Below are 24,244 nucleotides of genomic sequence, written 5' to 3'. Positions count from 1 at the left end.
TGGGAATATCACCAGCTTACTCCACACTCGCTTCTCACCTGGAACTCTTTATTTCCCTCTCACTCTCTCTTTTTCTCTCTCTCTCTCTCTCTCTCTCTCTCTCCCCCCCCCCCCCCCCCCCCCCCCCAATTTCTTTCATACTCTACTTCCAATTGTATCCTTCTCACTCTCTAGTCCACCTTTTTCAAATCTCTTTAGCTAGTGGCAACTTGAGGGGTCAGATTTCTGTCTCTGCAGGCAAGGGCAGCATGGTGACCTCACAGTGCCAGAGATCCGAGTTGAATTCAAGCCATGGGAGACTGTGCGGAGTCTGCACGTTCTCCCTGTGTCTGCGTGGGTTTCCTCTGGTTTCCTCCCACAGTCCAAAGCTGTGCAGGTTAGGTCTTGCTAAATTGCCCTTAGTGCCCGAAGGTGTGCAGGTGGGGTTACGGGGGAGTGGGCCAAGGTAGGGTGTTCTTTCAGAGGGTCGGTGCAATCTCCATAGGCCAAATGGCCTCCTTCTGCACTGTAGGGGTTCTATAAGAGTCACAATTGTATTTCAGGATTGGTGTCGGATTGGAGGTCTTGTAATGCAGTGGGTAGCATCCCTGCCTTTAAACCAGAAGCTCCAGGTTAGAGTCCCATCCCAGGACTTGATGGCCGAGGACGATGCGTTCATAACACGGCCAAAACAATTTGGTTATCAACTTGTGTATCCTTCCAACACATGCAGGTGTTAAGCGTGGGAGAGATTCTTGGTCAGATATGTATGTGATGGAAAGGAATTGGAGCCTCTACTATCACCATTCCTAGCTCCAAGAGTACTAAATGCATGTTGCCACAGCAACCCGGACTCCCTGAATGACCCATAACACAACGCCAGCCTTGCTGTCCAGAGAGAACCATTCATTGTTCACCTCTGAATAAAGACAATGTGAGACAGGGTCAGACGGAGTAGGGGTGCTTATTTTACAGGGTATATTCCTACCTGAGACTCAGCCTTATTCCCCTCCCCAAACACCTAATCAAAGTACTGTTTGGAAGTTCCCACTTCCACAGATGAATTACATTTCTGGAGGCCTAAATTTGGTTGGCATGAGCTCTTGCATCATTGGCCCAAATTCAATCCCATTTGCACATCTAGCAACAACTGAATGAATGAGTTAATCTGTTCCAAGGACGGTCAGACCATGAAATCCGGTCTTTATTGATACTTGTTTAAACGATGCTCAGCATTTACTATCAAGCATTAAAAGCAGCAGAACAATTCAGCAGATGTTACGAACTGACAGAATCATTAAAGCTCAGATTACAAATTCAGTTTGAGTGTATTGTAGCACAGCACGAGTCAAAACAACATCAGCATAAACTCAATGTCCAAGATTGACGTAAGGTGAGTTTACACCCTATTTTAAAGCTGACAAATACCTAGATTTGAATAACTGATCTCATCTATCAGATACATTAAAATCCAGTTAGTTTAGCCTCAGGCTGATGCACCTCCCTGGGGGGGGCACGGTAGCACAGTGGTTAGCACAATTGCTTCACAGCTTCAAGATCCCAGATTCGATTCCCGGCTTGGGTCACTGTCTGTGCGGAGTTTGCACTTTCTCCCCGTGCCTGCGTGGGTTTCCTCCTCCGGTTTCCTCCCATAATCCAAAGATGTGCAGGTTAGGCGGATTGGCCATGCTAAGCTGCCATTAGTGTCCAAAAAGGTTAGGTGGGGTTACTGGGTTGCGGGGATAGCGTGGAGGCGTGGGCTTGGGTAGAGCAGTGTTCTTCAAACTTTTTTTCAGGGGACTCATTTTTACCAACCCGGCCGACATTCGCGACCCACGCCGGCCTTCCTGCGCTACCCACCATTTTCTCTTACCTCGTTTGCTGCTGACAAAAATGGAGGAAATGGTTTTGGGTCCCTTTGGCCCTCGTACACACTCCTCCAATGGAACCTGTTGGATGAAGGGGAAGACTTCCGGTGTTGGAAAGTATGGAGTCTCCATCTATCCAGAGTTGTGCATTTTTTCCTTGTAAAATTTTATCAAATAACCCCCCCCCCCCCCCCGAAGTTGTAAAACAAAAAGAATTAAATAAATGAAAAAAAATAAATGAATAAAACCCCCCCCCCGAACTTGTAAAACAAAAAGTTTTAAAACGGCCGCACTGCGCATGCGTGCCCGATCATCGGCGCGCATGCACATAGTTTGGCGCATGCGTGCCTATGATCTGGCACGCATGCGCAGTGCGGCCGCATTTTTTTTACATGTTCGCAGCCATTTTGAAGGCCGCTTGCAGCCGGCGTTATAAACAGCTGGCTGCTGCGGCTGTTGTGCGCAGATTTGCACGATCGGGAGCGCCGTGACGGATGGCTCAGCGACCCTCCCAACACCCACCCGCGGGTCGTGCCCCCGAGTTTTACAATGCCTGGGGTAGGGTGCTCTTTCCGGGGGCCATTGCAGACTCGATGGGCCGAGTGGCCTCCTTCTGCACTGTAGATTCTATGATTCTCCCAGCTGCGGGCTGATGCAAGCTTTGTATGTGAACTTTGTATTAGTGAGTGGGAGCAGGCAGCAAGAGGATCAACGTCACCATCTGCCTCCTCTTCCTCCTCCTGATGCCCCTTCTCCCCCTCAGAATTATCTGAAGTTGGTGTACACAGCAGGTGTAATGAGTGGAGCACAGCGCACCACGATCATTCCGGAAACAGCGCCAAGTATGAACTGAAGGTTGCCTCCACATCTGTCCAGGCACCTAAGCGCGCGTATCTTCAGCATTGCTGATGGCCGTTTGATGACGTGCCCGATGGTAACACAGTTTTCGCTGTTTCGTTCCCGGGTCTCATTCTGCCATTTTCTGTCACCAGCGTCATCTTTCAGCGGGTATACCTTGCCTGCGAGCTAGGTGCCTGTCACCCTGCTTCGTGGCATGGAGAAGTTAGGGAGGGTGGATGAAGACAGCCCAGGAATCAAGTGCTCACCCGCAGAAACACTTGACTGTGTCTGCACACTTGTGCAGACTGATGGGAGTGAAGACCCTTACGGTCAGCAAATACTCCTGGCTGATTTGAGAGTGCCAGGATTGTCATGTACATGCAGTCGCTAATGCCCCGTGCCTGTGATAAGATAGACACATGGAGCTCAGAGAGCCCAGTGTTCTGGTGTGAAGTCTTCACATTTTCCCTAGCTTTTAGATCCCCCAATGTTAACCAAACCTGCACAGTCACCCAGATTAAAGCTCCTTCTGTCTTTCCATCCCTGACTTTGATTTTCCCTCTCTCTGTCTCTGTGTTTTGTTGTTTCTCTCTCTGTCTCTCTGTGTCTTTCTCTGTCTTTTTCTCTCTCACTCCACCTGTGTCCCTCTCTGTCTGTGTCACACCGTTTCTCTATCCCTCTTTTGCTTTCTCTCTGTCTTCCTCACTCTCTGTGTGTCTCTCTCTGGCCTCTCCTTATCGTGCTTTTATTTGTTTCTCTGTCTTCCTCACCGTTTGTGTCTCTGTCTATCTCACGTTCTGTTTCTGTCTGTCTGTCTCTCTCTGTCTGTCTGTCCCTCTCGCTGGCTCTCCTTAGCGTTCTTTTATTTGTTTCATTTGTTGTGGGCCAGGGTTTAGAAAACACCAAAGTATATTATGGAGTTCACCTGACCTCTCACTGTTTATTGAATTTGGCTATGATGAGCGCAAGAGCCTGCCTTTCAGGTGTTATTCATCAGAGTTCTTAGGTGCTTTTAATCAAAAAACAAGCTTTATTCTACGAATTTAGTTAACATTTGCATAAATGCACACATTAAGAATTTTTATCAACTACAACCATAAAGACCCCACACAGCTTCAGTAATCTATGTATAACCCTTAATGAATACCCCCTTAACTGTTCCAATTCAATAACAAAATCCAAGTAAAACTAGAAACCCCTTTTCAAAGGTGTGGCCCAGCACACGGCACTCTCACTGGTATAAGACTTGTTATTGATACTCTGCTCCCCTTTTCAAACAGCAGATTTGAATTCCTTCCAGAAAGCAATTATCTCTTTTAAGTTATCAAGTAGTCTGGAAACAGCTTTTAAAATGAAGATAGAGAAACACTTCTTTCAATCTGTGCAGTTCATACCAGTCCAAACTCATAGCGAAAGTAAAACCCACAGAGCCACAGCCCAACACCACCCACACAATGACATCACTGAAGCCATGTGATAAGACAAAAACATTTCTAAAGGGACACTCCCATGACACTCTGTCTTCCTCACTGTTTGTGTGTCTCTCTCACTTTCTGTTTCTGGCTGTGTCACTCTCTCTCTCACCGTGTCTCCTCTCTCTCTCTCTTTCCCTCACTGTCTCCCACTCTCTCTCGCTCCCTGTCTCTCTCCCTCTCTGCCTCTCTCTCTCCCACTCTGCCTCTCTCTCACTCTCTCTGCCTCTCACTCTCTTTACCTCACACTCTCTCTCTGCCTCTCACTCTCTCTCTGCCTCTCACTCTCTCTCTGCCTCTCACTCTCTCTCTGCCTCTCACTCTCTCTCTGACTCTCACTCTCTCTCTGCCTCTCACCCTCTCTCTGCCTCTCACTCTCTCTCTGCCTCTCACTCTCTCTCTGACTCTCACTCTCTCTCTGACTCTCACTCTCTCTCTGACTCTCATTCTCCGCCTGTCTCTCTCTCTCTGTCTGTCTTTCTCTCAGCCTCTCCCTCTCTCTGTCTTTTCTCTATCTGCCAAGACCCTAAGCTTTGGAATTCCTTCCCTAAATCTTCCCACCTCTCCCCTCCAAGAAGAGTCTTTTTAAAATTGACCCCTCCATGATTTGTCCTAATATCTCTTTATGCAGCTCAATGTCCAGTTTTGTCTATCACTAATGTTCCCGTGAAGCACTCCTTACTACATTGAGGGTTCTATATAAATACAAGCTTTTGATTTTGAGTGTGTTGCTGCATTGTAGCACTCAGTCTCTCCTAATGACCTGTCTGTTCCCTTTGCTCAGACTAGGCCTGGTTCCACAAGCAGAGTCTTTAACATCACAGCTCCTCCAGTGCTATCCACGGGACAGGAGTTCCGCAGAGGATGCCCTGGCACACGAGTACTTCAGCAGTCTACCCCTTGCCTTGTTCCAGCTTCCTGACAGTATGTACATGTTCATTCCTGTTACAAACCTATATTTGCTCTGCTGCGCACAAATATATAGACTATCAGGAAATATATAGACTATCAGGATTGAGTGAGAACAGTCACCAGGGAGAGTGGCAATGGAAATGTGAGCAATGTGGAGAATAGTCACAGTAAAATGAGCCACCATTGAACAATCGAACATTGTAATGATGTACCAGGTGGTAATGCCAGGGTTGCCCAAATCCCAAAGGAAAACTTGAACAAGTTATCACAATAGTTTGCAGTTTGCAACTTATTTTGAGAAGGTATCTACACTCAAGCCAGGTGCAAAAAATTCAAATCACTTTTGGAGATTTAAAATATTAAGTTTAAACAATTATTAAAAAAGAAAACTTAAACACACAAGATTACGTTTAAACAGTTAACAGTTGTTCTACAAACATTTCCCAAAATATTTCAGCTTGATTAAACTCAGAGCTAAATACCCCGTTTAGGCAACAATTCTCACAGATTACCACAACATCCACTGTTGCTACAAGGTTAAGTATTACTAAGGGTTCTTCCTCTCTCACTTGATACAATCCTTGGGCGCGATTCTCCGACCCCCCCCCCACCGGGTCGGAGAATCGCCGGGGGCTGGCGTGAATCCCGCCCCCGGCGTGTCCCGAATTCTCCGCCACCAGAGATTCGGCGGGGGCGGGAATCGCGCCGCACCGGTCGGCGGGAATTGCGCTGGTCGGCGGGCCCACCCCTGGCGATTCTCCGGCCTGCGATGGGCCGAAGTCCCGCCGCTGTCAAACCTCGCCAGCCGGCGTGGATTAGACCTCCTTTTCAACGGCGGGACAAGGCGGCACGGGCAGGCTCCGGGGTCCTGGGGGGGGCGCGGGGCGATCTGGCCCCGGGGGGTGCCCCCACGGTGGCCTGGCCCGCGATCGGGGCCCACCGATCTGTGGGCGGGCCTGTGCCATGGGGGGACTCTTTTTCTTCCGCCTTCGCCATGGTCTTCACTATGGCGGAGGCAGAAGAGACCCCCTCCCCTCCGCATGCGCGGGGATGCCGTGAGCGTCCGCTGACACCCCCGCGCATGCGTCGCCCAGTGAAGACCTTTCGCCTCCGGCTGGCGTGGCGCCAAAGGCCTTTCCCGCCAGCCGGTGGAACGGAAACCGCTCCGGCGCGGGCCTAGCCCCTCAAGGTGAGGGCTTGGCCCCTAAAGGTGCGGAATTCTCCACACCTTTGGGGCAGCCCGGCGCCGGACTGATCCGCACCGATTTTGGGGCCGGGTAGCGGACATTGCGCCGTTCGCGGAGAATCCTGCCCCTTGTCTTTTCTGAGGGTTGCTGCAGGCTACTTTATTCATAGGTCTGTTTTCAGCCCACATACTCTTCAGAATCTCAAGACCAGACTCACCTAAACTTCAAATCTCTCTTGAAGTATGATTTTCCCCTTTCACATTTAAATCCATTGTTTTACAACCCTTTGGAAGTTCCCTTTTCCAGAATATACAGATCTTTCATGTTCTTTCTATGACTACAACTTTTGGGTAAAAATAAACTTAATATTTTGCTTTATTCATTTATGAAGGGCAGCACGGTAACACAAGTGGCTAGCACTGTGGTTTCACAGCTCCAGGGTCCCAGGTACAATTCCCCACTGGGTCACTATCTGTGCGGAGTCTGCACGTTCTCACCATGTCTGCGTGGGTTTCCTCCGGGTTCTTCGGTTTCCTCCCACAGTCCAAAGACGTGCAGGGTAGGTGGATTGGCCATGCTAAATTGCCCTTAGTGACCAAAAAGGCTAGGAGGGGTTATTGGGTTACGGGGATAGGTTGGAAATGAGGGCTTAAGTGGGTCGGTGCAGACTCGATGGGCCAAATGGCCTCCTTCTGCACTCTCTGTTCTATGATCTTTGCCATCTATACATTTCCTTTGAAATATAATAGTTAAACTTCTAGTCACCTCCCTCATCTTCCCAATGCAAATCTCAAGCTGCTCACTAGTGCCATTTCAGCACTGCTCATCTCCACTTCAAAATCCTTGCTTTCACACCTAATCCATTTTGATATTTTTAACATTGCAGTCTGTCTTCAGTCTAACTAAATTAGTCACACACACATACTATACCACAGTAATATTGAGAAAATCTTGTAAAATATGGGGCGTGATTTAACTGAATGGGAACGGCCCCATAATGGACACATTTAGCTGGCTTTTTCCCAACACTGCACTATTTATCAGGACTCTGCTGCTATTTGGGGCCTCAGTGGGGAATGCACCGACGAGGCCACACTTAGTTCCGTTTCCTAAACTGGGGAGCTCGATTCGCCGGAACTCCTCAGTGCAGAGTGAGATTAGGATGACATTTTTAAATGCCGTCCTGACCTCTCAGCCCTCTGGCACAACCCCCAAAGCCCCATCTCACCTATAAGGGGGTCCTTGAGCTTCCCTGTCCACCTGCGAAGGGCACCCCGGGTCCAATCCTCGTTGCGAGAAAATGCCACCTTAGCAGTGCCTGGCTGGCACACAGGTGGCACTACCAGGGTGCCAGGTTGGTGGTGCCCAAGTGGCACCAGCAGTGCCAGGGTGCCACCTTCCCAGAGGGTAAGCACCTGGGGACCTCCGATCCCCTGGGAGACCCCCACAAATACTGTTCCGTCTGGTCCCTGTTTGTGGAGACTAGCACTGAATGGTGCTCACCTGAGATCTCTGAGGTGAAGGGTTAGACTAACTGTCTCACTCTAATATGCAGATTTGCAAGATAGCGGTCCCACCCACAGTGGGCGGGATTCAGATCGCGAGATTGCATTCGATCTCGGGAGGCGTGGCGAGCCGAGTAGATCCCAGAAGACGGACCTCCCAGCATCTATTGGCCACGCCGTGCTGCCTTTCGGTCACAACGCGGCCAGTAGATGATGCCCATGATATTTGTGTCACAACATTCAATAGTTAAAACCAAGGAAGCCTTGTGGGGCAGTGGGGAGTGTTCTTGCCTCTGGGCCAGGTGCTCCAGGTCCGAATCTCACTCCAGGACTTAACAGCCAAGGAGGGTACATTCATAGCGCAACCAAAAAGGTTTATTATCAACTTGTAAATCCTTCCAACACACTAATGGCTAGCAGTAAGAATGGCAGAGATTCCTGGGCAGCCATGTGATGGAAAGAACATTGTAGCCTCTACCATCCCTGTCCATAGTTCAAGACTACAACATGCATGTAAAGGTGTATGCTGACACAGATACTCTGGCTCCTTGGGGGAGCTAGTTGGCTCAGTTGGCTGGACGGCCGGTGTGGATCCGATTGGTTTCCACAGCACGGGGTTTGACCCCCATCCCAGCTGATTCCTTGCCCTCCCCATGGTGGAGGTTGTGGTACTGTGGGTCAGAGACCTGAAGAAGTAATAACTTAAAAGAAAAAAGAAAAAAATGATGCGTAACTTATAATTGAAAAAATAATAAATTTGGACTTTGGGGAAATTGGCAAATTTTGAGTGAATACTCCAGGTGGATAATGACCAAATTGATTTTCTGTTAGAGTGTGCGTGAGTCGTGTAGTTTGTGTGACAGACCAGTTCTGTAAGACAGCTAATACTGGGCCCAATATCAACGGGGAAATATCCAGAGAGGTGTGCCCTGTCATGTCACATGGACAATCTGGGAGTATGTTGAGCGTGTACTTCAGGGTTTTTTTAACTGGACCACACGTTTTAATTTCTGTGTTTCCTTTCCAATCCGCGACACTGGTGTGTTCAGGAACTGATCGCTACTTTGGTATTTAAAGGGCCAAAACAAAGCTGGAATTTGGAGGTGTTGGAATTGGGAAGAAGGGAGGAGGCAGTTGCAGAATCAGAGTTGAGACATTCAAGGGCCCTCCCTTGATGGGCTGCCGGGGGGCTGTGAGAGGGCTGAGGGATGTCCTATCCTCCAGCAGCAGGAGGCAAAAAAAAGAAGGTAATGGATGGAGATTGCCCAGGAGGTAAACAGCAAGTGCCTCATGCAACACTTCTGGGTGCAGTGCAGGGAGAGGTTCAATGATCTAACCAGACCAGGGAAGGTGGACACAATTGCACAGTCACCTGCATCCCGCTGCATACATCACCTCCACTGCCAGATTCGGCCTTCTGGGTCCTCACACCCACTGACCTTGCAAATGAGCTGATCCTTCACAGTCTCTGCATTCACTCGCACTGTCACGACAATGCAGTGCAGCCCCGAATTACAGAAGGACATATTGCTCTTTTAAATAAGACATGTTTTTTAAAAAAGGAAATACAAACAAAAACGGGCTGAGACGGCAAAGTAACCATTTGCCGGAATTCTGAAGTGGATTATACTCGGTCCCGAGAGAGACAAGAAAATTCTGCATCTATTTTCAGACAGACATTACAAAGGGTGCTCAGGTGGCAGTGCCAAGGTGCCTGGCTGCCAGGGGCAGTGCCATAGTACTACCCTGCCCTGTCCCCGACCACCAGGAACCCCACCCCAGGTGCTGTTATGCCTGGTCCATGTTTGTGTGGGACAGTACTAAACGGCGCCTTGGCGAGGTCTCAGGCCCAGCCGGTGAGTCCCGGGCGCTGCATGAAACCAGTGTCCAGGTATTTAAATGAGCCATTAGGGGCTCTCCTGGGATTCACCTGCTGTGCCTGGATCTACGCTGGTCACCAGAGGGTCATTGAATCGTGCCAATGAGGGCAGATGACCAGAAACTAGTATGGCAGGGGGGTGGGCACGGGAGCAATAGGTCAGAAGGTGAGAGCATTGAGGGAGAACTAGGGAATAGGGACAGTGTGGCTCTGAGGCAGAGCAGACAGGGAGAAGTTGCTGAACACAGCGGGTCTGGTGGCCTGAAGTGCGTATGTTTTAATGCAAGAGGTATTACGGGTAAGGCAGATGAACTTAGAGCTTGGATTAGTACTTGGAACTATGATATTGTTGCCATTACAGAGACCTGGTTGAGGGAAGGGCAGGATTGGCAGCTAAACGTTCCAGGATTTAGATGTTTCAGGCGGGATAGAGGGGGATGTAAAAGGGGAGGTGGAGTTGCGCTACTGGTTCGGGAGAATATCACAGCTGTACTGCGAGAGGACACCTCAGAGGGCAGTGAGGCTATATGGGTAGAGATCAGGAATAAGAAGGGTGCAGTCACAATGTTGGGGGGTTACTACAGGCCTCCCAACAGCCAGCGGGAGATAGAGGAGCAGATAGGTAGACAGATTTTGGAAAAGAGTAAAAACAACAGGGTTGTGGTGATGGGAGACTTCAACTTCCCCAATATTGACTGGGACTCACTTAGTGCCAGGGGCTTAGACGGGGCGGAGTTTGTAAGGAGCATCCAGGAGGGCTTCTTAAAACAATATGCAGACAGTCCAACTAGGGAAGGGGCGGTACTGGACCTGGTATTGGGGAATGAGCCCGGCCAGGTGGTAGATGTTTCAGTAGGGGAGTATTTCGGTAACAGTGACCACAATTCAGTAAGTTTTAAAGTACTGGTGGACAAGGATAAGAGTGGTCCTAGGATGAATGTGCTAAATTGGGGGAAGGCTAATTATAACAATATTAGGCGGGAACTGAAGAACCTAGATTGGGGGCGGATGTTTGAGGGCAAATCAACATCTGACATGTGGGAGGCTTTCAAGTGGCAGTTGAAAGGAATTCAGGACCGGCATGTTCCTGTGAGGAAGAAGGATAAATACGGCAATTTTCGGGAACCTTGAATGACGAGAGATATTGTAGGCCTCGTCAAAAAGAAAAAGGAGGCATTTGTCAGGGCTAAAAGGCTGGGAACAGACGAAGCCTGCGTGGAATATAAGGAAAGTAGGAAGGAACTTAAGCAAGGAGTTAGGAGGGCTAGAAGGGGTCATGAAAAGTCATTGGCAAATAGGGTTAAGGAAAATCCCAAGGCTTTTTACACGTACATAAAAAGCAAAAGGGTAGCCAGGGAAAGGGTTGGCCCACTGAAGGATAGGCAAGGGAATCTATGTGTGGAGCCAGAGGAAATGGGCGAGGTACTAAATGAATACTTTGCATCAGTATTCACCAAAGAGAAGAAATTGGTAGATGTTGAGTCTGGAGAAGGGTGTGTAGATAGCCTGGGTCACATTGAGATCCAAAAAGAAGAGGTGTTGGGTGTCTTAAAAAATATTAAGGTAGATAAGTCCCCAGGGCCTGATGGGATCTACCCCAGAATACTGAAGGAGGCTGGAGAGGAAATTGCTGAGGCCTTGACAGAAATCTTTGGATCCTCGCTGCCTTCAGGGGATGTCCCGGAGGATTGGAGAATAGCCAATGTTGTTCCTCTGTTTAAGAAGGGTAGCAAGGATAATCCCGGGAACTACAGGCCGGTGAGCCTTACTTCAGTGGTAGGGAAATTACTGGAGAGAATTCTTCGAGACAGGATCTACTCCCATTTGGAAGCAAATGGACGTATTAGTGAGAGGCAGCACGGTTTTGTGAAGGGGAGGTCGTGTCTCACTAACTTGATAGAGTTTTTCGAGGAGGTCCCTAAGATGATTGATGCAGGTAGGGCAGTGGATGTTGTCTATATGGACTTCAGTAAGGCCTTTGACAAGGTCCCTCATGGTAGACTAGTACAAAAGGTGAAGTCACACGGGATCAGGGGTGAGCTGGCAAGGTGGATACAGAACTGGCTAGGCCATAGAAGGCAGAGAGTAGCAATGGAAGGATGCTTTTCTAATTGGAGGGCTGTGACCAGTGGTGTTCCACAGGGATCAGTGCTGGGACCTTTGCTCTTTGTAGTATATATAAATGATTTGGAGGAAAATGTAACTGGTCTGATTAGTAAGTTTGCAGACGACACAAAGGTTGGTGGAATTGCGGATAGCGATGAGGACTGTCGGAGGATACAGCAGGATTTAGATTGTTTGGAGACTTGGGCGGAGAGATGGCAGATGGAGTTTAATCCGGACAAATGTGAGGTAATGCATTTTGGAAGGTCTAATGCAGGTAGGGAATATACGGCGAATGGTAGAACCCTCAAGAGTATTGAAAGTCAAAGAGATCTAGGAGTACAGGTCCACAGGTCATTGAAAGGGGCAACACAGGTGGAGAAGGTAGTCAAGAAGGCATACGGCATGCTTGCCTTCATTGGCCGGGGCATTGAGTATAAGAATTGGCAAGTCATGTTGCAGCTGTATAGAACCTTAGTTAGGCCACACTTGGAGTATAGTGTTCAATTCTGGTCGCCACACTACCAGAAGGATGGGGAGGCTTTAGAGAGGGTGCAGAAGAGATTTACCAGAATGTTGCCTGGTATGGAGGGCATTGGCTATGAGGAGCGGTTGAATAAACTCGGTTTGTTCTCACTGGAATGAAGGAGGTTGAGGGGAGACCTGATAGAGGTATACAAAATTATGAGGGGCATAGACAGAGTGGATAGTCAGAGGCTTTTCCCCAGGGTAGAGGGGTCAATTACTAGGGGGCATAGGTTTAAGGTGAGAGGGGCAAGGTTTAGAGTAGATGTACGAGGCAAGTTTTTTACGCAGAGGGTAGTGGGTGCCTGGAACTCGCTACCGGAGGAGGTGGTGGAAGCAGGGACGATAGTGACATTTAAGGGGCATCTTGACAAATACATGAATAGGATGGGAATAGAGGGATACGGACCCAGGAAGTGTAGAAGATTGTAGTTTAGTCGGGCAGCATGGTCGGCACGGGCTTGGAGGGCCGAAGGGCCTGTTCCTGTGCTGCACATTTCTTTGTTCTTTGTTTTGTTTGAAAGGGAAGGTTTTCAGGAAGTGTCTGAAAGGAGGAAAGTGAGCTAAATGGGGTGGTTTCGGGAGGGAATTTCAGAACTTGGGGCCCAGGTAACTAAAGGCACGGCCACTAACGGTGGAGCGATTATAACCAGGAATGAACAAGAGGCCAGAATTAGAGGAGAACAATACCGTGGAGGTTTGTGGGACTGGAGGGGATTACAGAGGTACAAAGGGGGCGATTCAATGGAGGGGTTTGAGAAAAAGGATAAGAATTTTAAAGTCACGATGTAGCTTGGCTGGGAGATAGTGTAGGTTGGCAAGCCCAGCCGTGATAAGGGACTTGCTTAAAGTCACTGGCAGCTGACATTGGATGACTCTAAGTCTGCCAAGGGTAGAAGTGGGAGAGCCAGGAATGTGTCCAAAGTGCAGTCCTGCGCACTGTGAGCAGGCCAGTGTGGCTGGGCCATGACAGGGATGAATGTGAAAGGCAAGTATGGGATTGTGGAGTCCACTTAAAACATCCTCATTCTCCCCGCTGCCTCCCCACTTCCAACCTCAGTTGGACCCTCACACACTGCCTCATGTTCTGATGGCCCAGTTTTCTCTTGCCCAGATACTCTAAAGGGCATTATCATTGCTGCTCTCAGTATGACGTGACATACAGGAGCAGGCCATCTGAAGGAATGAGATAGTGGGTACACCTTTTTTCTGGAAGGGCTTCCAGAAGACAGCGACCCGGTGGAATTCTATAAGAAGTTTTCGGAGACATTGAGCCCACTGCTGGTGAGGACATTTAATGAAGCAAGAGAGAACGCAGTCCTCCCCCCAACAATGTCGCAGGCCTCAATTTCATTGATCCTGAAATGGGAGAAGGATCCGGAGCAATGCGGGTCATACAGGCCGATTTCTCTACTAAATGTGGATGCCAAACTGCTGGCTAAGATACTGGCCACAAGGATAGAGGACTGTGTACCAGGGGTGATAGGGGAAGACCAGACAGGATTTGTAAAGGGCAGGCAACTCATGGCAATTTTCGAAGGCTTTTAAATGTTATTATGAAGGCCTCGGAAGGAGGGGAGATGGAGGTGGTGGTTGCGATGGATGCGGAGAAGGTTTTTGATCGGATGGAGTGGGATTACCTGTGGGAGGTGCTGGGGAACGTTATGTGGATCCCAGGGGAATTTGGTAATTTGTCGGGGTATAAATTGAACATGGGAAAAAGTGAGATGTTCGCAATATAGGGGAGAGGACAGGAGAAGAGACTGGGAGAGCTGCCGCTTAGAATGGTAGGGAAGAGCTTTCGATATCTGGGAATCCAGGTGACCCGGGAATGGGAGGCACTGCAAAAGTTAAACCAATCCCGGCTAGTCGAACAAATGGAAGGGGACTTTAAGTGATGGGACATGCTCCCGCTATCACTGGCGGGGAGGTACAGACCGTGAAGATGACAGTCCTCCCAGATTTCTGTTTGTCTTTCAGTGCCTCCCCATCTTCATCCCAAAGGCCTTTTCCAAGCGGGTGAATAAGGTTATCTCCGGCTTTGTGTGGGCGGATAAAACCCCGCGAGTGAAGAAAGTGTTGCTGGAGTGCAGTCGGGCGAGGGTGTGTTGGCGCTGCCGAACTTCTGCAATTACTACTGGGCGGCTAATATAGCCATGATCAGGAAGTGGGTAGTGGGGGAGGGGTCGGTGTGGGAGCGGATGGAAGCGGCGTCATGCAAAGACACCAGTCTGGGAGTATGGATAACGGCACCTCTTCCGTTCTCGCCGGCCCGATACTCCACAGGTCCGGTGGTGGTGGCGGCTCTGAGAATCTGGGGGCAGTGGAGGTGATATAAGAGAGTGGAGGGAGCATCGGTTTGCACCCCGATTTATAATAATCATCGGTTTGTACCGGGTAGGCCAGATGGCGGGTTCCGGAGTTGGCAAAGGGCAGGAATTTGAATGATGGGGGACCTATTTATAGACAGGAGCTTCCCCAGCTTGAAAGCCTTGGAGGATAAATTTGAATTGCCAGCAGGGAATGGGTTTAGGTATCTGCAGGTACGAGACTTCTTGAGAAGGCAGGTTCCGGCCTTCCTGTTGCTGCTGCCACAGGGGATACAGGACAGAGTGGTCTCCAGTACATGGGTGGGAGAGGGGGAAGGCATCAGATATCTACCAGGAACTTTTGGAATCAGAGGAAACTCCGGTGGAGGAGCTCAAGGGCAAGTGGGAAGACGAGCTAGGGGGAGTGATAGAGGAGGATCTGTGGGCGGATGCCCTAAGCAGGGTTAATACATCCTCATCATGTGCCAGGCGTAGCCTGATACAGTTCAAGGTAGTCCACCGGCACACATGACTGCATCGAGGGCAGGTGTGCGAGGTGCGCGGGAAGCCCAGCAAATCATGTCCACATGTCTTGGGCATGCCCGAAGCTCAGAGGGTTTTGGCAGTGTTTTGCTAAGGCAATGTCTCAAAACACGGGTGGCGCCGAGTCCAGAAGTAGTGATCTTTGGAGTGTCTGAAGAGCCGGGAGTTCAGGGGGGGAAAGAGGCCGACGTCTTGGCCTTTGCCTCCCTGGTAGCCCGGAGACGGATCTTGTTAATGTGGAGGGACTCGAAGCCCCCGAGTGTAGAGACCTGGGTTAGTGACATGGCTGGGTTTCTCAGTCTGGAGAAAATAAAGTTCGCCTTAAGAGGGTCAAGGTTTGGGTTCACCCGGAGGTGGCAGCCGTTCGTCGACTTTCTCGGGGAAAATTAAAGTGTCAGCAGAAGCAGAATTCCAAAGTTGGCGGGGGGGGGGGGGGCAGACTCTTGTTTTATGGGGGGGGTGAAGATTGTGATGTTGTGGGAATGTTTATTGTACCATGTTTATGTCGCTGTTTTTGTTATTATTATAAAAATCGCAAATACTCTAATAAAAATATATATTTTTTTTAAATAATGGGTTGAAGGGTGTGGAGAACGGGCAGGATGTGGAGTTGAAGCCAGGATGAGATCAGCCATGATCGTATTGAACGATGGGGCAGGCTCGAGAGGCTAAATTGCCTCCTCCTGCTCCTAGTACTTATGTTCTAAGAAAGAACTATTCTGTCTAATTCCCCCTTCCAGCTCTTGGTCTGTAGCCCTGGAGGTAACAGCACCTCAAGCACAAATCTGGTGTTCTTGATTAAAAAGGGGGGTTCTTGGTTAAAAAGGAGATCAGACGTTTTGAGGAGAAGGCAGGAGAATGCGGATGAGGAACATATCAGCCATGATCAAATGATGGAACAGACTCGATGGGCTGAATTGCCTAATTCTACTCCCATATGTTGTGGTCTTCTGGACTCTAAACTGCCCTCTGAAATGGCCTGGCAAGCCGTTCAATGCAAGGACATTTGGGGATGGACAACAAATGCTGGGCCAGCCAGCGACACCCAGATCCCATGAAAGAATAAAGAGGAAATCTGAGCAGCTAGCTGTATGGTGCCCTCATCGTCCTCCGCCTCCTGCTGAATATCTTTGTCATGTTCGGCTCTGCTGCTCCCCTCTCTGCTATCCAGCAAGGAGTCACTGAACAGCAGGAAGCTGCTGCAGCTGATGCCAGTCACTTTGTATCTCAGATGAGACAGCTATTCCCCATCCTGATGTGATTCAGTGAACATCCGCACAGTGGAGAATAACCTCTCACAAACAGTAACCAAATATTTTCCCCTGGAGAAGGTGAGGGAGGAGTTGCAGGTGCTTTGTATTTAGTGAAGCATTTCACCGGCGATAACTCAGCGTCCTCCTTCTGCACTGCTCTTGCCCTGTCAGTGAGCCTCATGTTGAACTTGGCCATATGTCCATTAGCAACATTTCCCTGCCAAGAGGAGGTGAGGGGACGATTACATAAATACTCACTGTGCTGGAGTGAAACCTGCAATTTCTGGTAGAACCCTGTGTCACACTCTCTTTCTCTCCCACCCTGTGCCACTTTCTTTCTCTCACACCCTGTGCCACTTTCTTTCTCTCCCACCCTGTGCCACTCTCTTTCTCTCCCACCCTTTGCCACTCTCTGTCTCTCGCTCCCACCCTATGCCACTGTCTCCCATCCTGTGCCACTTTCTCTCTCCCACCCCCTCTCCCTTCCACCTTGTACCACTCTCTCTCTTCCCCCCCCCATTCTGTGCCACTCTCTCTCTCCCACCCTGTGCCACTCTCACTCTCCCACCCTCTCTCCCTCCTACCCTGTGCCACACTGTCACTCCCGCCCACCCTGTGCTGTCCTGTCGCTTACTCCAGATGTAATTCCCCCCCACCCCCCCCACACCGTCCCAAATATACCCACTCCGATGGGTCAGAGACTCCCCTCAATGTCAGCACCATTGTCATTTCCACTGTGTGTGAGGGGGTGCAGGATAGGTTGGCAGTGCCGGTAGCAGAGGGCACAGTATTAATCTTTTGTGAAGGAATTGAGCTTCACGCATCCCACGAGACACTGTCGGTATCTGAATTGTATTTTTAGTGCTACGCCAGGTATTGGGTCCACAGCACTCTCCTTCATGCCCCGCAATGCTGCTGCCATTCTTTCTCTTGCAGTGGTTTCCATCTTTAGCGTGACTGGAGTTCGCCTGGAGCCTGAGGCCAGGAATGCTTTTCATCCCTTTCGGAAGGTCAGGTGCACCTCAATTCTTGCCTGACGTGGGGAGAGAACAGGACAGGTGAGGCACGGAGCGGGGTCTTACCGCAACCCCCCAGGAGGGCATGGGAAAAAGCTGCTTAAAATGGGTGGTGGGGGAAGAGGGGGAGGGTTATTTCCAAAGCCAGAGAGTCTGGGACTCAGAGCTGACTGTCAATCTGGGATGGGGAGGCTGACTGGGTCAGCTAGGCTCCCTGGGCAATACCGTCCTCATCGGCCTGTTGACACAAACCTCTTCAACAATATTTTCTGAGCATCGATAGGGTAAGTCTCTCTCATACAGTGAGGCTCAACCTGGGACTCAGGTTCCTCCATGGAAATGGCAGTGATTTAACAAGAACAAAAATGAACATCTCTCTCTCTCTGCCTCTCCCTCCCTGGGTTCCCACTGTAATATTTGAAGAATCTTAAACGTGTTCCTTGTTGTTACTCACAGCACAGTGGATGTACCTCCACCACATGCACTGCAGTGGTTCAAAAAGGCAGCTCACCGCCACCTTCTCGAGGGCAATTAGGGATGGACAATAGATGCTGACCTGGCCAGCAATGCCCACATCCCATGAAAGAATTTTTTAAAAGGCTGCAATGTTCTGCCAACATTTCCTTCAGCAGCCTCAATTTATTTACCAGAATGAGGTATCGGACAATGATAATGAACAGGAAGCCCAGATGGGTTGCCTCCTTGATCTGGGTACTGAGGCCGCTCCCTTTTTGCTTTTGCACTGATTGTAGAGTCTCTTTGCGCCTTCCTTCCACAAAGCAATCGTCTATTTGAACATTTGCGTGCATCTAGTATATGGTTTTCAAGCTTGACTAGGATGAAATCCTCCATATTGGCTTGGATTGGAGATTAGCTGGCTAGCAAGAAGCAGAGAATTGGCATAAATGGGTCTTCCTCTGGTTGGCAGGATGTGATGTGTGGTATGCCACATGGATCAGTCTAGGGCCTCAACTTTTACAATTGATAGAAATTATTTGGATGAAGGGACGGCTCCTAGATTTGCTGATGACACAAACTTATGTAGGGAAGTAAATTGTGAAAAGGACGTAAGGAGACTACAAAGGAATTTAAATAGGTTAAGAGAGTGAGCAAAGATCTGACAAATGGAGTATAATGTGGGAACATGTGGATTGTTCATTTTGACAGGAAGAATAAAAAAGCTTATCTGAATGGTGAGAGATTGCAGAGCTCTGGGATTCAGAGGAACAAAAGGCTAATATACAGGTACAGCAAGTAAATAGAAAGCTAATTAATAGCATGTTATTGTTTATTGTGAGGGAGGTTATGCTTCAATTATACAGGGCACTGGTGAGAGCATATCTGGGGTATTGTGTACAGTATTGGTCTCCTTATTTACGGAAGGGTGTAAATGCGTTGGAAGCAGTTTAGTGAATGTTTACTAAACTAATAGCAGGAATGGGCGGGTTGTCTTATGAGGAAAGGTTGGACAGGCTCTGCTTGTATCCATTGGAGTTTAGAAGAGTAAGAGGCGACCTGAGGGGTGGATGTGGAGACAATGTTTCATCTTGTGGGACAATCTAGAACTAGGGGTCACTGTTTAAAAATAAGGTGCCACTCATTGAAAACGGAGATGAGGAGAAGGATTTTCTCAGAGGGTCGTGAGTCTCTCTAACTCTCAAAAGGCAGTGGAAGCAGAATATTTGAATATTTTTAAGGCAGAGCTGGATAGATTCAGGATTAACAAGGGGGGGGTGAAAGGTTATCAGGATGGGCAGGAATGTGGGGTTGAGGTCACAATCAGATCAGCCATGATCATATTGAATGGGAGAGCAAGCTCGAGGGGCCGAGTGGCCTCTCCCGCCCCCAATTTGAATATTCCTGTGGGGCTTCACTTGTCTCTCCCCTGAAGATAATTCCTTCTGACGCAAATTATATAAATGCGTTGAAGGCGGTTCAGAGGAGGTTCACTAAATTGTTACCTGGAATGAGGGGCTTGTCTTGTGAGGAAAGGTTGAACAGGCTGGGCTTCTTTCCAGAGCAGTTTAGAAGAGTGATGGGTGATTGGGTTGAAGTATATAAGATCCTGAATTGCTCTTTACAAAGAAAAGTACAGCACAGGAACAGGCCCTTCGGCCCTCCAAGCCCGTGCCGAGTTTAGGAGTTGCCTTTGCAGGACAGAGATGAATCATAGGATCACTACAGTTCAGAAGGAATCCATTGAGCCCATTGAGTCTGCTCCGACTCGCTCCAAGTGCCTAGGCCCATTCCCCTGCTCCATCCTCGCAGTCCCACCTAATCTGCACATCTTTGGACTGTGGGGAGGAACCGGAGAAAACCCATGAAGACACGGCGGGGAGAACATGCGAACTCCACACAGTCACCCAGATGAGGATAATTTCTTTTCCCCAGAGGGTTTTGCACCTTTGGGACTCATTACCTCAGAAGGTAGTGGAGGCTGGGGGTCACTAAATATTTTTAAGCTGGAGGTAGATAAGTTCTTGTTAGGCAAGGGAATCGAAGGTTATCGGGGGCGAGATGGGAATGTGGAATTCGAAACACAAAAAGATCAGCCATGATCTTATTGACCAGAGGGGCAGGTACGAAGGGCCAAAAGGCCTACATCTCCTATTTCATACGTACACATGATTGGATACCCAATGATTTCATCTCCTTAACCCTCTGCTCTTATACTTTGCAGATTGTTTTTTCTGAGATACTGCCATTCGACCTTCCAGACCCTCAACATCGAGAGAATGAAGACTCTCAGACTCGTTAGCGGACCTCATCTTCCTAAACTCTCAGTGCACCAACTTTCAATCCATGATGCTTCATAAGTGACCTGTCCTGGGAGTGTTTGATGGGGACAGTGTTGAGGGAGTTTTACTCTGTATATAACCCCGTGCTGTACATGTCCTGGGAGTGTTTGATGGGGACAGTGTAGAGAGAGCTTTACTCTGTATCTAACCCTGTGCTGTACCTGTCCTGGGAGTGTTTGATGGGGACAGTGTTGAGGGAGTTTTACTCTGTATATAACCCCGTGCTGTACCTGTCCTGGGAGTGTTTGATGGGGACAGTGTAGAGAGAGCTTTACTCTGTATCTAACCTTGTGCTGTACCTGTCCTGGGAGTGTTTGATGGGGACAGTGTTGAGGGAGTTTTACTTTGTATCTAACCCCGTGCTGTACCTGTCCTGGGAGTGTTTGATGGGGACAGTGTTGAGGGAGCTTTACTCTGTATCGAACCCCGTGCTGTACCTGTCCTGGGAGTGTTTGATGGGGACAGTGTAGAGGGAACTTTACTCTGTATCTGACCCCGTGTTGTACCTGTACTGGGAGTGTTTGATGGGGACAGTGTAGAGGGAACTTTACTCTGTATCTGACCCCGTGTTGTACCTGTACTGGGAATGTTTGATGGGGACAGTGTAGAGGGAGCTTTACTCTGTATCTAACCTTGTGCTGTGCCTGTCCTGGGTTTGTTTGATGGGGACAGTGTAAAGGAAGCTTTACTCAGTATCTAACCCTGTGTTGTACCTGTCCTGGGAGTGGTTGATGGGAACATGATGAGTGTTTTGGGCGGTAAGGTAGCACAGTGGTTAGCACTGATGCCTTACAGCTCCAGGGTCCCGGTTTCAATTCTAGCCTCGGGTGACAATGTGGAGTGTGCTCTTTCTCCCCCTGTCTGCGCGGGTTTCCTCCAGGTGCTCCAGTTTAGTCGCACAGTCCAAAGTTGTGCAGGTTAGGTGGATTGGCCATGCTAAATTGGGCCTTCGCATCAATAAGGTTAGGTGGGGTTACTGGGTTATGGGGATTGGGTGGAGGTGTCGGCTTAAGTAGGGTGCTCTTTCAAGGACCGGTGCAGGCTTGATGGGCTGAATGGCCTCCTTTTGCACTGTAGGGATTCTTTTTTTTTCTTTTTTAAAAATGCAGAATACCCAATCATCTTTTTTCCAATTAAGGGACAATTTTGTGTGGCCAGTACACCTACCCTGCACATCTTTGGGTTGTGGGGGTGAAACCCACGCAGACACGGGGAGAATGTGCAAACTCCACACAGACAGTGGCCCGGGATCGGGATCAAACCCGCATCATCTGTGCTGTAAGCAGTAGTGCTAACCACTGCACTACCGTACCGCCCTACACTGTAGGGATTCTATGACAATGTAGAGGGAGCTTTACTCTATCAAAAACCCCGTGTTGTACCTGTCCTGCGAGTGTTTGATGGGGACATGTAAAGGGACATTTACTCTGTGTCTAATCCCGTGCTGTACCTGCCCTGGGAGTGTTTAATGGGGACAGTGTAAAGGGAGCTTTACTCTTTATCTAACACTGTGCTGATGGGAGTGTTTGATGGGGACAGTGTAAAGGGAGCTTTCCTCTCTATCTAACCCTGTGCTGATGGGAGTGTTTGATGGGGACAGTGTAAAGGGAGCTTTCCTCTCTATCTAACCCTGTACTGTACCTGCCCTGGGAGTGTTTGATGGGGACAGTGTAAAGGGAGCTTTCCTCTCTATCTAACCTTGTGCTGTACCTGCCCTGGGAGTGTTTGATGGGGACAGTATAAAGGGAGCTTTCCTCTCTATCTAACCTTGTGCTGTACCTGCCCTGGGAGTGTTTGATGGGGACAGTGTAAAGGGAGCTTTCCTCTCTATCTAACCTTGTGCTGTACCTGCCCTGGGAGTGATTGATGGGGACAGTGTAAAGGGAGCTTTCCTCTCTATCTAACCTTGTGCTGTACCTGCTCTCTGTGCCAGAATTGGAATGCACTGTCATTTATTTGCTTTGATGAGCTCAGTTAACGTAAAAGCATATTGGAGATAATTGATATTTGGGGAAATATATTACTGGAAGTTATCATTGGCGTTGGTTGGGACAGGTGTGGTTCTAAGTTCATAGTTGGTTCCTGTGCTAGAGACTGATGACCCGAAAACCATACATGTGAGAAACAGTGTGAGCGATGCCCTTATCAGGATAGACTTGCCTCAATCTGCAGGCATTCAGATTCCTGAGTAAATAATGTAGGATATCCAGGTTCGGTCCTGGCTCTGGGTCACTGTCCGTGTGGAGTTTGCACATTCTCCCCGTGTTTGCGTGGGTTTCGCCCCCACAACCCAAAGGATGTGCAGGGTAGGTGGATTGCCCAGGTTAAATTGCCCCTTAATTGGAAAAAGTGAATTGGGTACTCTAAATTTTTTTTTTTTAATGTAGGGTATCATGTCCTCAGAAGCCACATTCCAGTGAGATCTCTACATTCACCACTGCCCCCCCCCTTCCACTCCACTTCAAATGTGAGGTTGATTGGGAGCTGGGGTTTGAGGGTGTGGCAATATGCAATTGACCTCAATAACAGAACAGCCCCACCAAATCCAAATTGATGTGTATGTGTTCCATTGTGAAGAGCGTCATTCTGGAGGACGTTCGATTTGCCCTTTTCCTCTGATATTGAGTGATGGACCTCACAACAGAGGACATAAATGGGCTGCAACTCATCAAACAAAAGGTGTGATCTCCCAGGGACAGTTAGATTTACCCAATTCACACAAGTGTTGCCCTTCCTGCTGACAGGAAAGAAGTTCCTGCTTTCGGCCAACTGCCTGCCGTTCATTCGTAATGTGGCACTTCCCAAGGGTTGTGAGATAATAATTTAGTTGATCTCCTGATGTGGCTCTGCACTAACCCTGTGCAATTTCCCAATCTACGGGAATGGCAAATTCGAAGGATTTTCTTCGTGAACCATGACTCAGTTGTTTGCCCTCCCGTCAGCAACTCATAGGTTCAAGCCCCCATTCCAAATAAGTTCAGTGCAGAATCTAGGCTGACAATCTTAGTGCACTACTGAGGGCCCACTGCACTGCTGGAAGTGCCATCTTTTGCATGAGACATTGGCCCCGCCTGCCCTCTGGGGAGAACTGGAGAGTTTTCCCCAGTGAGCAGGGCCAAGAGTTATCCCTCATCCAACATAACCTCAATAAACGAATATCTGGGCATGATTGCATTGCTGTTTGTAGGATCACCCTGTGCAACAAAACGGCCGCTGCGTTTCCTGCATTACAACCGTGACTACACTTGAAAATTGCTTCATTGGCTGCAAAGCACTTGAGGGCATCCTGAGATCATGAAAGGCGCTACATAAACTATTCTTAAACAATTTCCCCCAAATCATAAATGCTCATTGTCAAATGTGTGCTTTGTGCCTGGACTGGACTGTCCTGTGTGTATCTGATCACCTATTCCCATCCAATGGGTTCATTCATTGGACACCACATGGTGATGCGGCTTTTATATTGAGAGTTGGGTTTGACACACCATAGCCTTGATGTAGCTTTATACCGCATTCATTCAGTGTTGGGATAGTGTCCCATTGCGGGCATGTGTTCCTGTGGCCCCGTCACCCTGGGGGTCGGCGGGCGGGAGGAGGATGCGGCTGAGGGGGGGGAAACATTGCCCAATGTGAACATTGCTCTCTTGATGAGTCCCTTACTCATCAGTGCTGCCCAGTTGCCTGTGCGTCCCTGATGGACAGGGGGAGTCTAGCCATTGACTGCTCCTGTCTGTTGCGTATACCAATTGAGGGTTAGTGTGAGGAATTCTGTGTGTAACTAATCCAGAATAAACCTTGTCTGATGTGGCTGTCTTTCTGGTGTCTTTTCAACTTAATTTCGAACAATGATAAATATTTTCTTCAGGAAGGTATAATTCATTCTTGGGTTTGGTGGTTTCCAGCTTGATTCCACTTGTTTCACTGTGCCACTGAGCGTAGGTCCAATATCCAATTAAAAGGAAGGCCAACCCCCCCCCCCCCCCCCCCCCCCCCCTGTCCCCCAGACCACAGGGGAAATTAGCCACTCAATATTTTTATTTCCTCTTCTGTGCGTG

At 49.0% G+C, this 24,244-nt stretch overlaps 1 protein-coding gene across 2 annotated transcripts in view; it reads left to right on the top strand.

Annotated features, from left to right (window-relative positions):
- cdk15 (cyclin-dependent kinase 15) overlaps positions 1-24,002 on the top strand; it is a 152,861-nt gene extending 128,859 nt beyond the window's left edge. Inside the window, exons 13-15 of one of the 2 annotated variants that reach the window (XM_072481638.1) lie at positions 4,944-5,083; positions 17,312-17,433; positions 20,072-24,002. In XM_072481638.1, the coding sequence (XP_072337739.1) occupies positions 4,944-5,083; positions 17,312-17,412 (241 nt within the window). In that variant the 3' untranslated portion in view covers positions 17,413-17,433; positions 20,072-24,002. The remainder of the gene's footprint in view (positions 1-4,943; positions 5,084-17,311; positions 17,434-20,071) is intronic. The other variant, XM_072481644.1, reaches the window with a different exon arrangement.
- The last annotated feature ends 242 nt before the right edge of the window (positions 24,003-24,244 follow it).

This window comes from Scyliorhinus torazame, chromosome 2 (assembly GCF_047496885.1).
Source record: "Scyliorhinus torazame isolate Kashiwa2021f chromosome 2, sScyTor2.1, whole genome shotgun sequence".
Classification (NCBI taxonomy): Eukaryota; Metazoa; Chordata; class Chondrichthyes; order Carcharhiniformes; family Scyliorhinidae; genus Scyliorhinus; species Scyliorhinus torazame.
This window is presented reverse-complemented; position numbering and strand designations above follow the sequence as displayed.